Here is a 15159-nt window from a genome sequence, read left to right on the forward strand (position 1 = left end):
GGGTTAGTTGGTGGAGGTGTTGATCAGCCTCACTGTTGGGGGAAGTAGTCTGGTGGTCCTGGCATGAATGCTGCATAGCCTCCCTGATGGGAGTGGAACAAACAGTGCATGAGCAGTGTGGGTGGGATCCTGATATCACTGGCCCTTTTCTGGCACCTTTCTGAGTTTCTGCTGACCAGAAGCTCAGTTGGATCAGTCACATTCTGTGATCACAGAATTGAGTTGGCTTTCTGTAGCACTGACTCACTAAAGACATCCAAGGTACAAGTTTGGAGTTGGTTTGGAATACTCTCCTTGTTCTTCCTTGTTCACAGAGGAAGGAAGACAAGGAGGTGGAAACTGGATTGTGCCCGTTGCTGCAATATCTTGTGTCTATACTCTAGTGAAAGAAAATGTTGTCATGGCAGCACTATCTTGAGTATTTTTCTGCAGTTAGCCTTGGCTGAAGGGGCAGTGTGGTAATGTAGCAGCTGCCATAATGCTTTACAGTGACTGTTGTAAGAATGTGATTCAATTCGTGCTGCTGTCTGTAAGGAGTTTGTTGCTCTCCCTATGACTGCTTTGGTCTCCTCCAGGTGCACTGGGTTCCTTCCAGCATTCCTAATAGATATGGATTAGAAAGGGTTCGTAAGTTGTGGGCATGCAATATTGGCATCGGAAGCATAAGCCCCCAGCATATCCTCGGACTGTGATCGTTGATGCAAACGGTGCATTTCACTGTATGTTTAGATGTTTTGATGTACATGTGACAAATAAAGCTAATCTTTTGTGGCTACAAATGACTGATGTGCTTCTCACTATAGGTTTTGCTGGTGGATGGAAAATAAATCATTTTCTGGGAGTGTACACTGACTAACACTTCACTGGGCCATCTCTCTCTGTTAGTCACATACTCTTTCACACACATAATCCTGTACCTGCGGATGTTGAAGTCAAGTCAAAGATGCTACATCTTAGAATAAATATTAGTCTTTGTATATTACAGGCATTTCTTAGTGCCAGCAACCATTGCCAGCATAGAATTCCATTGTTTCAGATGGTTGTTGTGGAATCGGTGTCTCTGGAACAGATGTACGAGGGTGGTTTGCCCTTCTGTGGTCTGTCTGATCTGTAGCATAAAAAGGCAGCCATTGAAATGGCATCCAGGTGCTTTCACTGCTGGCTGCTTTTCAATCACACAAACCTACTGAAAGAAAGAATTATTAAAATCCATCATTTGTCAAATATGCCCTGAAGCATTTCATCTACACCAATTTTTTTTGAGATTAATGGCTTTGATGTGGGCAAATTTGTTGTCAAGATACATTGTTGGAATAGACCTACACTACCTTGTTTTAATGCCTCATTTTAAAGTTGACAATTGGGCACTATATTAAAAGAGCAGAAGTTATGCTTTCAATGTGTAGTTACACATGAAGGCACAACCTTCTGACTTGAAGTCAAGAGTGCTGCCATTCAAGTAACACTGCAAACACAAAGTTCCGCCAGAGGTTATTATTTGCGTTCCCCCATGGGAGTGAAATTTAATGATAAATCAGCCATGATGGAATGGAGAGCAGACTCTGGGCCAAATGGCCTAATTCTGCTCCTATGCCCTGTGGTCTTGTATTTGACATTCTGTATTACGCTGTTGATCTTGGTAGAAAATAATATGAAAGGCCATATAGTGAAGTATTGTCCTTCAACTCTAGTGTGGAGTTGCTTGGAATTTGTAGCACAGAAACAGGCTATTCAGCTGAACTGTCCAGTGCTGATTGTTTGTTCTCCTCAGGATTCCCCCTCTACTTTATTCACCACCATCCATCAATGTGTTCTTTTATTCCTTTCACAAGGATTTTTTCCCTTTCACAAAGCTTTCTTTCATTTTTCTAACTACAATTCCTCTACATGGTAGCAGGTTGCGCAATGTAGCACTGTAGCGTCGCAGTTAGTGTAAAGCTTTACGGTGCTAGCAATCGGAAGATCAGGGTTCATTTCCCACCACTGTCTCTAAGGAGTTTGCACATTCTTTCCATGACTACGTGGGATTCCTCTGGGTGCTTCAGTTTCCTCGCACATTCCAAAGACATTATGGATTAGGGTTAGTAAGGTCTGGGCACATTATGTTGGCACTGGAAGCATGGTGACACAATTATCCTTGCAGACTCGATTTGATGCATTGAAAGCATTTCAATCTACGTTTCAATGTACATCTGCAAATAAAGCTTGTCCTTAAAACATAACAATTTTCTTAGTAAAGAGGTTTGATTGATGATTGACTGTTATAGAACATAGAACATAGTTATGTTTATAACTGAATGGAATCATTCTTATATCTACCTTGTATCACATTTTATTCTTAAAAAACTCTTTCATTAGGTCACCATTTTCTTTTCCAGTGAGCCCCATTCTGTTCATTCACCTTGATCACGGTGCCTTTTAAATTTGAATGTCCTAATAGAGCTTCTTTGTACTTTCTCTAATGTTTTGCTATGTGTTGTATTAGACTGAGTCTACTCAAGAATGTCTGAGGTGTGTTTACTTGTTAGACAGAAGTTTTGTTGTAGAAATGTCTGATCTAAATATTTTAGCACATCATGATTGTAGGCTAAAAAGAATAAATTCAAATATACAAGCTATTTATGTGCACTAAAGATATGCAACTAAGTAGTGAGCACACCATAATGCCATCGCAGATTAGCATGAAATGATTGTGTCATTGCTTCAACCCTTTGCTCCACCTTCCTTGTGGCACCTCACCTCTGATAAGTTTCTACCTAAATGGTAGCTAATAAAGGACTACAGGACTGTTCGACTTTTGTTGACTCTATTCCACAACCGATATCATCCTAGACCTAGTCATTGAATTCCTGAAAACAGTGATCAGCCTGTTGGAGGAATGATGTCTACTATATATCAAACTTGCTTGCATATGAGCACACTTGGAGAACAAGTTTCAGCTCACTCCCTCATGGAATTTTCTGAAAGAATCAGTCTTGCTCTCAACACTTGAAAGACAAAGGTTCTCTTCTACAAAACATTGCTCCTGCTTTAGATATCCAAAGTAGGTGGTGATGCTGTAAAACATGGATCATTTTCCACCTCTGAACAAAGGCAGACATAGATGACAGAATTCATCACTGCCTTTAGTACACTAGAGCAAACTTCAACTGAGAGAATGTGTTTTCTCAGTCTAGGACTAAGACCATAACCAAGGTCATGGTATATCTTTTTAAAAGTCAAAGTTGAGTTTATTTTAAAAAAAAAGTCTCCTGCATTGTAAACTGGTCGTAGTATTGCCATACTGAGGTAGTGGCCAAGTTGTGCAGGCTTGTTCAGGTTGAAGGGAGGTAGCTGTTCTTGAACCTGGTGGTCTGGGACTTCAGGCTTCTGTACCTCTTGGTGCTGCAAGAAGATAGCATGGCCTGGATGGCTGACCCATTGATTTGTAATGTTGGGATTTTAGATAGTGGGTCTTCAAATGAGCAACTCAAATGAAGTTAGCTTGAATGTCAGTGTAAAAGTTCCTCTCCATGTTGTATGTTGTTATTTTTTTACATTTCTGATGTTAATCATTACCTTAGGGGATGCAGAACAGGTTCTGTGATGTTCTTCCTGTGATTACTTGGGTTTTCCCTGGGTGCTTCAGTTTCCTCCCACATCCTAAAGATGCGTCGGTAGTTCGGTCAACTGGCTACTGTTCATTTATTTATTTATTGGAATACAGTGTAGAATAGGCCCTTCTGGCCCTTCAAGCTGCGCCACCCAGCAATACCCCGATTTAGTCCTAGCTTAATCACAGGACAACTTACAATGACCAATTAACCTACTAACTGGTATGTCTTTGGACTGTGGGAGGAAACAGGAGCACCTGGAGGAAACCCACATGGTCATGGGGAGAACGTACAAACACCTTACAGCAGGAACCTACTGTAAATTGTTCTTATGGTAGATGGCTGCAGGGAAAATCGGAAAAGAAATAATGAGCATGAGTGAGAATTGATTACAGAAGATTAATGGAAATTGAAGAGATACATATGAAAGACGCAATGATGATGAAGGAGAGGAAACCTCTTTCTTTGAAGAAGCTTTGGAATGAGAAGTCTCATCCTGAGAGCAGATGCAGAAGAGAAGGGAGCTGAGAGAAGAGGATGGCATTTTTACAAGGGACGTGGTGGGAAGAGTAGCTATAGTCCAGGTTGCTGTGAGAATCCATGGGTTTATAAAAGGTATCAAGTAGATAAATGGTCTCCAGTGATAGAGACAAAGAGATCAAAAAAGGGGAGGGAGGTGTCGGAAATGGACCAGGTGAATTTGAGGGCAGGTTGGAAGCTGGAGGCAAAGTTGATGAAGTCGACATGCTCAGCATGGGTGCAGGAAACAGCACCAGTGTAGTCATTGATGTAGCATGGGAAGCGTTGGGGAGTGGTACTGTTGTGGGCTTGGAACATAGACTGTTCCACGTAGCTGATGAAAAGGCAGGCATAGCTGGTACCCATGTGAGTACCCATGGCTACACCTTTTGTTTGAAGGAAGTGGAAGGAGACAAAGAAAAAATTATTGAGGCTCCGCCAGATGGAGGATAGTGGTGGTGGAGGGAAAAACTGATCTCCCTCCTGGTACTCAACCTTGCAAGGAGAAAAATGCCACATCTGCCCTTACACATCCTCCATCACTACCATTCAGGGGTCCCAAACAGTCCTTCCTGATGAGGCGACATTTCACCTGAGAGTCCGTTGGGGGTCATCTACTGTATCCGGTGCACCTGGTGTAGCCTCCTGTTTATCAGTGAGACCAGACGGAGATTGGGAGACTACTTTGTTGAACACCTATGCCAGAAAAAGCGGGATCTCCCTGTTGCCACACATTTCAATTCTGCTTCTGATTCCCATTCTAACATGTCAATCAATGGCCTCCTCTATAGCCACGATGAGGCCACACTGTGGTTGGAGGAGTAGCACTTTATATTCCATCTGGGTAGCCTCCAACGTGATGGCATGAACTTTAATTTCTCGAACTTCCAGTAATTGCCCCGCCTTTCACCATTCCCCATTCCTGTTTTCCTGCAGCATTTTGTGTGTGTTCCATGGGTGATATGTCATTGATAGTTGTTCAGAGACTTCTTCAGGCTGGCCTCTGGGTGAATATATTGCCCCTCAAGTTCCTCATTAATCTCTTTCCCCGACTTAAACCTATGCCCTCTAATTCTTGATTCCTCAAACCTCAGAAAAACATTGGGCGCATTCACCTTGTCTCATGATTTTGTACTCCTTTTAAAAAAAGTCACCCCATGCACCACCAACTGCAGGTTCTCTTCAAGTTACCTACTATTCTGAGTTGGAAAAGTAGTTGGCATTACCTATTCATCACTGCATATAAACGTAATTATGTCCTTCCTAGTAGCACTGTGAGGGTACGTTCACCAGATGTAGTGCAATAGTTCAAGAAGATAGTTCCCTAGAATCTTAGCAAGGGCAATTTAGACTGGTGTTACAGTAACAATCCACACACACAAAAAAAATTATAACAATGGGATAATGTAACAAACCATCCCTGTCTATAGAAGGAAGAAACGTTAAGATAAAAGGTCTTTGTGAGAGAGGTGTGGGGAGCTATGAAAATGGTAGAGGTAAAAATAGCCAGCAGAAATACTTCTCATCTTAAAAAAATGAAAATGCACTCAATGGCCACTTCATTAGGCACAGGAATGTAACCAGATGTGGTTTTTTGCTGTAGCCCATCCACCAAGGTTCCACGTGTTGGGTATTCAGAGATGGTCTTCTGCAGACATCTGTTGTAATGCATGGAAATTTGACTTACTGTTGCCATCTTGTCAGCTTGAACCAGTCCAGTTGTTCTCCTCTGATCTCTCTCACTAATAAGGCATTTTGCCCTACAGGGTGGTTTTTGTTTTTATAAACTCTAGAGACTGTTGTGAGTGAAAATCACAGAAGATCAGTTTCTGAGATACTGGCACCAACAATCATTCCGTGATCAAAGTCACTCAGATCACATTTCTTCCCCATTCCAATATTTGGTCTGAACAACAACTGAACTTTTTGACCATGTCTGCTTGTTTTTATGCATTGAGTTGCTGCCACCTGACTGGCTGACTAGATATTTGCATTAACGAGCTGGTGTGCAGGTTTACATTAAGTGGCCACTCAAGGTATATGTTGGAATGGAATTTGTATTTGGAAATGTTATTTTACTGGAGTTTGAGAGTAATGAGTGTTTTAAAATAGCAGCTTTCCCTAAGTAGGTGATTAGAACTGATTGAACTAATCACATTTAATTTATTCACTCATATAGTTTCTTCATGCTGTGTAGTATGGTATTTAATTAGTAATCATTTTAACCATGATTTATGTGATGAATTAGCAGTGAGTGGAAAATTTATGCCAGATTTTTCACGTTCCTAGCCTATATCAAAGCAGTTTTTTAATGCACCTAAACTCTACTGAAAATCTAGAGCATGCTTTCCCCTATATGCCACAAGTAATGTAGAATTTTCTCTACCCTTCACCACCAGAAGAAAGCTGGAATTCTCGACTGCAGAATCCTCATAGCAATAAGTGAAAACTCAGAAATATGGAATTCCTTTCCTTGCTATTAAAATTCCGGAGGTCCCTCAGTGTCAACGTGCTACTTTTGAATATGGAATTCCTTTCCCTATTATCTCATTAGAATTCTGGAGGTTCCTCCTCGGAGGTCTGGATAAGCAGTGGTTAGTTTGTGGCTACAAGCTTTCAGAATGTCACTGTGGCTAGTACACAGAACACACATTAAGAAATCGCTGTTTTGCCCAATCAATGCATGATGACATCAATGCTTCACTCAAGCCTCTTCTAACCTTCCTTATATTATCTCTTTGGTGACTCCCTTTGGTTAGCCAAGTTCTATGTTTTTAAACAGTGTCGGTAAAGGAAATTGCTTTCCTGAATTCCCTCTTGGTGATGTTCTGGTTTTGTGGCCTTCCACTTCAGCTTTTCCTGTTCCACAGAACAGTCTCTGCAAAGCCTTTGATAATTTTGAAGAGCTCTCTGAGGCACTACTCAACTTTCAGATTTGAAGAACAGTGTGCCAGCTGGTTCATACATAGAAACATAAAAAAAAACAACACAATACAGGCCCATCGGCCCACAAAGCTGTGCCAAACATGTCCCTACCTTAAAACTACCTAGGCTTTGCCCATAGCCCTCTATTTTTCTAAGCTCCATGTAGCCATCCAGGAGTCTCTTAAAAGACCCTATCATGTTCACTGCTGCCACGCACTCAGCATTCTCTGCATAAGAAACTTACCCCTGACATCTCCTCTGTACCTACTTTCCAGCACTCTTTCTCTTCAGTTCTGACCCAAGTTCGATAGGACCTCACTACGTGTGCCAGCATCAGTTTGTTTGTTTGCCAGCCATGCTCAAGTGTGGCACGGTAGCAGAGCAGTTAGCACATTGCTTTACAGTGCCAGTGACCTGGGTTCAATTCCCGCCATTGCCTGTAAGGAGTTTGTATGTCTTCTCATGACCTTGTGGATTTCCTCCCACATCCCAAAGGCGTATGGGTAGGTAGGTTAATCGGTCACATGAAAGTAATTGGGTGGTCGCGCTTATTGGGAGATGCAATAGAAAAACTTACTTGCAGCTGCATCAGAGGTACGCACATAGCATCAAAACCACAAACATAAATACAATTTCTGTAAGAAAGTACACTATTAGTCCATCTTAGTGCAAAGAAATTAAAGTGCCGCTAACCAAATAGTTGAGGGGAAGTAGCTGTTCCTGGCAACATACACAAAATGCTGGTGGAACACAGCAGGCCAGGCAGCATCTATAGGGAGAAGCACTGTCGACGTTTCGGGCCGAGACCCTTCGTCAGGACGAAGGCCTGGCCTGCTGTGTTCCACCAGCATTTTGTGTGTGTTGTTTGAATTTCCAGCATCTGAAGATTTCCTTGTGTTAGCTGTTCCTGAACTTGATGGTGTGGGACTTCAGACTTCTGTACCTCTTGTTTGATAGTGGCTGCAAGGAGATGGCATGGCCCAGATGGTAGTATGTGTTCCATGCAGCTACCACTCTGGAGAAAAAACAAAAACCTACCTCTGACATCCCCCTCCCCATACTTTCTTCCAATCACCTTAAAATTATGCCCCCTCATATTAGCCATTTTCGCCTTGGGAAAAAAGTCTTTGGCTGACCACTCTATCTCTGTTTCTTAAACATGAGGAAATCTGCAGATGCTGGAAACTCAAGCAACACACACCAAATGCTGGTAGAACGCAGCAGGCCAGGCAGCATCTATAGGAAGAAGTACAGTCGACACGTTTTGGGCCGAGACCCTTTGTCAGGAGTACAAAGGGTCTCGGCCCGAAGCGTCGACTATTTCTTCCTATAGATGCTGTCTGGCCTGCTGTGTTCCACCAGCATTTGGTGTGTGTTGCTATATCTATGTTTCTTATCATTTTGTGCAGCTTTATCAAATACACCTCTCATCCTCCTTTGCTTGAAAGCTAGCCTTAGCTAACTCAACCATCCTCAGAGGCATTCTGGTAAATCTCCTCTGCATCTTGTCTAAAGTTTCCACATCCTTCCGATAATGAGATGACCAGGCGGAACATAATACTCCAAGTAAATATTCCTTCTTGGGTCAGCACCTTCTGTCAATATTGCCACTGGTGGTGAGCAATGTGACTGTGATGTATTGAGCAGGGTCCACTGCTCTGCAATTCTTATGTCCCTGCATATTTGAACTGCCATTACAGACCATGATGCAACCAGTTATAATACTTCAACAGTGCATTTGTAGAAGTCTGTTCATTTGTTCAGTGACAAGCTGAACCTCCTTAAACTCCTAAGAAAGCAGAGGGACTTGAGCCAGGATGGGATGATGAGCTGCACATGTAAATTTCATTACTGACTCGATGTTCTTTGAAGAGTGTGACAAGGGAGTGGAGGGATAACATTAGCCTCTGCCTGGAGGTGTTTCTTGATTGCTGGTTTAAAGTTAGTCTTGGTGTTGCAATCAGCTAAATACAAGGCCTTCACCCAGGCCAGGGGAGACTTCTCTGGATCTGGTGTCAATTTTGACTTGCAGAAGGAGTATGATATTGCTCAAATATTGTCAGGTAAAAAAACAAGTAAGTTAGGCGCTGGTCTTTATAATAAAAAAAACTGAGAAAGCCTCCAGTTCTGAAGTCATCTTTGTAAATTTTCTTATTTTATGTTTTATATTCTTTTTGTCATGGTCAGCCGAGTTCTAATATAGAATTAGTATAGCGTATAGATATTTCAATTCTCCTTCTCTAGAAGTAAACTTCAGAGCTCAGTTTGAATTAATTGTGGCCTTGGTGACCTGCATCAACAACTTTTACAGGTTTGTATATGTACGTTCCCAGTTTCCTTGGCTCCTCCAGCCTGTTAGATTCTTAATGAACAACTAATACTTTACCATAGGCTCAAGGATAGCTTATACCCTGCTGTTATTAGACTTTAGTATGGACTTCTTATACGATAAGATGGACTCTTGGCCTCACGATCTACCTCGTTATGACCTTACACTTTATAGTTTACCTTAACTACATTTTCTTTGTAGTTTTTTATTCTGCATTGTTAATTATTTTACCTCATTCTAGCTCAATGTACTGTGAAATAATTTGATCTGTATGAACAGTATGCAAGACAAACTTTTCACTGTAACTTGGTGCAATAATAAACCAATACCAATATGACATACTTATATTGAAACTCATTAAATATTACTTGTCTGTGCTTCAAGTTTCCAATGCATAAATAATCTGTTCTTGTGAACATAAGAATATAAAATAAAAGCAGGTGTAGGATATTCAACTTGTAGTGCCTGTTGTACCATTCAGTGAACATGACTGATCTTTCTCATCAACTCCACTCATCTCCCCAATCCTTTGATTCTTTTGGTATCTAAAGATTTATCAAACTGTTGTGACAGAATGCTATAGCACAGAAAGAGGCCCTGAGGCTCATCTAGTCCATGCCAAACTGTTATTTAGCAACAGTAAACCATAGCCCTCTATACCCCTCCCATCCATGTACAAACCTCTCTGAAAGTGCAATGAACTGGCATCCACTACTTCTGCTGGCATCTCATTTCACATTCGTATCACCCTCTGAGTAAAGAAACTCCCCCTCAGTCTCACCTTAAATATTTCACCTTTCACCCTTAACTTATGGCTTCTAATTCTAGTGTCACCCAACATCAATGGAAAAAGCCTATCTATACCTCTCATAATTTTCTACCCCTCTATCGTTCTCCGATGCTCCAGGGAATAAAGTCCTAATTTACACAAACCTTTCCTTCTAGTTCAGGTCCTCAAGTTCCAGCAACATTCTTGTTAATATTCTCTGTACTCTTTCAATCTTACTGATACCTTGGTGGTGAAGAGATAAAATTAGCATGGATACCACTATCCTTTACATCTTCCTTACAGGGCAGTTGGGGCTTAGCACCTTATCTGAAACTGCTTCTGATAGTGCAGCCCTTTCTCAATATTAGTCTTGGAAAGTCACCCACATTTTATGCTCCTCTCTGGTGGCTGTGATGAACCTAAAATGCATTTCTATGCTAGCTAACAAATCATAAAAGGAAGTTTACATTCCTCATGGTTTTCTTTGAACAAATTTCTACACTAACCTATAAACAGACTTGAGATGTTTGTACTAAGATAAAGGATGGGATGTTTCCTGAACACTGATTTTGAAAAATTACCAAGCTGGTTGCTACTTGTTCAAATGTACAAATGTAAAAAATGCATTTGCTCAAAAGCATTTCAAATATGACAGATTTTTACATTTATGACTGATAGTGTCATTGTTATAATTTGGATGACATTCTATAATTCTCTACAGAAAGTATTGTAAAAACTCTATTTTTTTACTCTTTCCAATTTTTTCCTCTCTCATCTTGCAGGTACTGATTGGCATTGAGAATAATTCCATGGATGTCAGTCATTCTGCAGTAATTCGTCCAAGTGGCCATTCATCATGTGTAAACCTGGATGGTGAGTGAGTTTTGGCAGACAATTTTAGATGATTTCAGATTCAGATTCATTTATTTATGACGTACCGTATATTGAAATATGTAATTACATCATTTGCGTGAACAATCAACACAGCACATCCTTAGGATGTCTGTAAGTGTTGCCATACATTCTGGTGCCAGTTTTTGGTGGGGGAGGACACAATAATATGACCTAATCCTGTTCTTAATCAGAAATGAAAGATATTTGAGGTAAATTAGGTTAGCTCTTCAATGTGGAGTGAATCCCATTATAGGAATAATTATGGCAAATTGCTGCTTGTTTCTTGAAGTCTGATAATGTACACTTTTAATTTATATTCAGTTGTAATCCAAATGCATTTATTTATTTAGTGATATAACACAGAGTAGACTCTCCTAGCACTTCAAGTCACGTGCCCCCGGCAACCCACGACAACCTGGATTAACCCTAACCTGATCAAGGGACAATTTACAATGACCAATTAACCTACCTGGTACGTCTTTGGACTGTGGGAGGAAACCGGAGCACCCGGGGAAAACTCTCACATTCCATGGGGAGGACGTACAGAGACTCTTCACAGACTCTCTGAGAAGGCTCGTTTCCACTTTTTTAGCAATGGCTGATTTGGGTTTGTTTGTTGTTGAAACTTTTTTCCAGATGTTTATTATATCTAGAGTGCATTTTCACTAAACTAATCCCATTGTACATTTGCTCTCTGAAATTCCTGGTATTAAATCAATGCAAGATGGGTTTAGCCTTGCCTCAGTGCTTAGAACATAAAACATATCACAGCAGAGGCCTTTTTAACCTACTCTAAAATCAACTAACCCTTTCCTTCCCTAGAGCCCATTTTTCTTTAATCTATGTGCCTGTCTAAGATTCTCTTAAATGTCTCTAATAGATCTACCTTTAACATAATCCTTGGCAGTGTGTTCCATGTATCTACCGCTCTCTTTGGTTTAAAAAAAACTCCCTTCTCCAATCACTTAAAATTATGCCTTCTCGTATTAGCCATTTTCACCCTGGGAGAAAAAAAACATCCCTAGCTGTCCACTCTATCTATGCCTCTTATCATCTTGTACCCCTCTATCAAGTCACCTCTCATCCTCCTTTGCTCCAAAGAGAAAAACCCCAGCTCACTCAACCTATCCTCATAAGACATGCTTTATAATCCAGGCAGTATCCTGGTGAATCTCCTCTGCACTTTATCTAAAGCTTCCAAACCCTTCCTATAATGAGATGACCAGAACCGAACACAATACTCTAAGTGTGGTCTAACCAGAGTTTTATAAAGAGTTTTATGGCTCATAAGCTCAATTGCCCAACTAATGAAGGCCAACACTCCATAGTCCTTGTTTTGTTGGGTGTTTTTATTTTGGAAAACATCCTTCAGAACTTCACTGGATAAAACATTCTGTTTCATTGGAAGATATTTACTCTTGTGTCAGATTTTTATGCTTTCAAGAAGGCAAGTTGTTGTGCTTTGCTCATTTTCTTTTAGTTTATTTTTGGGATCTGGGCGTTGTGATAAAGATAGCATTTATTGTCCATTTTTGATTGCCCTTCAGAGAGAGTGGTGGTGAGCTGCTTTCTTGAACCACTGCTGTACTGGTGAAGGTGCTTCTCAGTGCTGTTCAGACTTAGCATCGATGAAGGACTGCAATACATTTCTCAGCCAGGATGTTGTGCGACTTTGACGAGAACTTGCAGGTGTGGTGTTCCCCTGTACCTGTTGTCCTTGTCCATCTTGATGGTGTGGAAGGCGCTGTTGAAGTGAACCTTGAATAGGTTGCTGGTTTCCATGGTGTTCTTTGTGTTGTAGGCAGTGTGAATGTCCTTTTTCCTTTTTTTTGGTTAACTTGTCTTGAAATCAGGAAACAGGTTGTGCCAGCAGTTAATCACGTAATAAAAGGAGATGTATTTTGTATGCTTTAAAGCAGGTTACACCCGGGCCACTTGGGTCAAATGCTGCCTTGAGGTCACATTCCTCATCTCTAAAACCAAAGGTTAATACTTTGTTCCATAGCAGCTCCATAACATCATTAAAAATGAGTCATTCACTATGAAATTCTTTGTCAAATTCTGAATCCAGTTTCAAAAGGTTATTAAAGATTAATATTAAAGATTAACTTTATTTGTCACATATACGTTGAAACACCAAAACATACTATGAAATGTATCAATTGCGTCAAAGACCGACACAGTCTGAGGATCTGCAGGGGGATGTCTGCAAGTGTTGCCATGCTTCTGGTGCTGACACAGCATGCCCACAATTACTAATCTTTACTAATTCGTATGCCTTGGTAATGTGGGGGGAAGCTGGAGCACCTGGAGGAAGCCCATGCAGTCACAGGCAGAACTTACAAATTACTTACATACAACATTGGAACTGAAGCCATGTACTGGCGCTAAAATAGCATTGCCTAACTGCTGTGCGACCCCGCTGCTTCATGGTTATGGTAGTATGAACCCTTCTTCTGAGTTAGATTATTCCTGAAAATCATTTGAGCAACACCAGGAAAAAAAAAGCATTAAATGTTTCTGTGAGCTTCTGCCTAAGTTGACAATATATTTTTGTCTGCGGTAGATGTTCATAATGGTTTCTAAATGGAGACCAGTGAATTAAATATTTTGCCATGATCAGTTAGAACACTAAAAGGAATGCTACCATTTATATAATTGTTTTTGATATGCTAGCAAAAAGAAGAGGTTAATTTTGGACTTATCAGCAATTGAGTAATGTAAAAATCCTTCTTAAACAAAAGATTATTGACATCATTGTAAATACTATTTTTTTGAATAGCTTTCTATTATGTTTATCCTATGTAGATCTTGGAACAGTTATTGTGTAGATATATTTCCAATTCTCTATTTTTTTTTGTTGAGGCTATTTTAAATCAGTTTAGTTCGAAGTAGAGTCTTCTGTTTTTGTGGAAAGATGGATTTATGTTTTCTCTAATGTATAGATAATCTTCAAAAGCAAACTAGAGATATAGTCACACTGAAAATTATAATCTTTGTAAAAATGGGAAGGAACTCCCTTTAAAAATAGGACCTATTTGCCTTGTAACCTTTAATAAGGAAAATGACCTTGTAATAAATTGAGAAATACGTTCATATTAACACTGTTTGTTTTCTTTTCAAAAGATCACTCAGGATAATTAAAATTACTGTAAATCTTCGCTGCTTTTCTGCCAATCTGCTTAACTTCTTCAATAATTCCGTATTAATTTCCTGTTTTCCCTGTTCGGCATGATGTCTCCTTGCATTTAATTTCCTTCCTTGTGCTGCCGATTTCTATCTAAATTGACTTTACTCATATAAAATTGGATTACAAAGCCATTTTACAAAGCCTGATTCTACAAAGCCTTTATCTCGTCTGCCAAGACTAACATTCTTTTACTAAATTTGTAAAATTCAACTTTGCTTAAGACAAGTGCTTGTTTCTCATGAAGACACAAGAGATTTTGCAGGTGCTGGAAATCTGGACCATCAGACTCACACTGCTGGATGAACTCCAGGTCGGGCAGCCTCTAGGAGGGAAATGAACAGTTGACATTTTGCAATAGTTAAAGACCTATTGAGCGGTCTTAACCTGAAATGACTGTCCATTTCCCTTTGTAGTGTCTGCCCTGTTGTGTTCCTTCAGTGGTCTGTGTTTTGTTTTTTTTTCGTTACTTTGCCCAAATTATTGCAAGTTTAACGTATGAGGAGCGTTTGATAGCTCTGGGACTGTACTCACTGGAGTTTAGAAGAATGGCGGGGGTGGGGGGGGGGTATCTCATTATAATCTCTTGAATATTGAAAGGCCTAGATAGAGTGGACATAAAGAAGATGTTGTGGTGACCCACTTTCTGCGCAGGCGAACCAGCTTACAAATAGCCAGTGCGCGGGGGGAGACTTTGGTAATGCACCTTTGATGTCATTTCCGCTAGGGATTAAATGCCAGTGCCGCAAAGTTTGAATAAACTAGTCTCAAAACAACTTAAATAACGCGTGTCGTTATTTCAGTGTGTAGCACATCACTACATTGGTGACCCCGACGGTCCAAACGGGATTTGGACCAAAGATGACCGACTCTTCATCTGTTCACGCAGTTTCGCTAAAACTGTCGACTTTCTGGACGCTGCGACCAAGCGTGTGGTTTAGCC

The 15159-nt window shown here is 40.5% G+C and overlaps 1 protein-coding gene across 3 annotated transcripts in view; it reads left to right on the plus strand.

The window, feature by feature from the left end:
* The first annotated feature begins 10919 nt into the window (after positions 1-10919).
* osbpl8 (oxysterol binding protein-like 8) overlaps positions 10920-15159 on the plus strand; it is a 212892-nt gene continuing 208652 nt past the window's right edge. For all 3 annotated transcript variants that reach the window (XM_073058761.1, XM_073058763.1, XM_073058762.1), the window contains exon 1: positions 10920-11008. In XM_073058761.1, coding sequence (XP_072914862.1) covers positions 10945-11008 — 64 coding nt within the window. In that variant the 5' untranslated portion in view covers positions 10920-10944. The remainder of the gene's footprint in view (positions 11009-15159) is intronic.

Source organism: Hemitrygon akajei, chromosome 10 (assembly GCF_048418815.1).
Source record: "Hemitrygon akajei chromosome 10, sHemAka1.3, whole genome shotgun sequence".
Classification (NCBI taxonomy): domain Eukaryota; kingdom Metazoa; phylum Chordata; class Chondrichthyes; order Myliobatiformes; family Dasyatidae; genus Hemitrygon; species Hemitrygon akajei.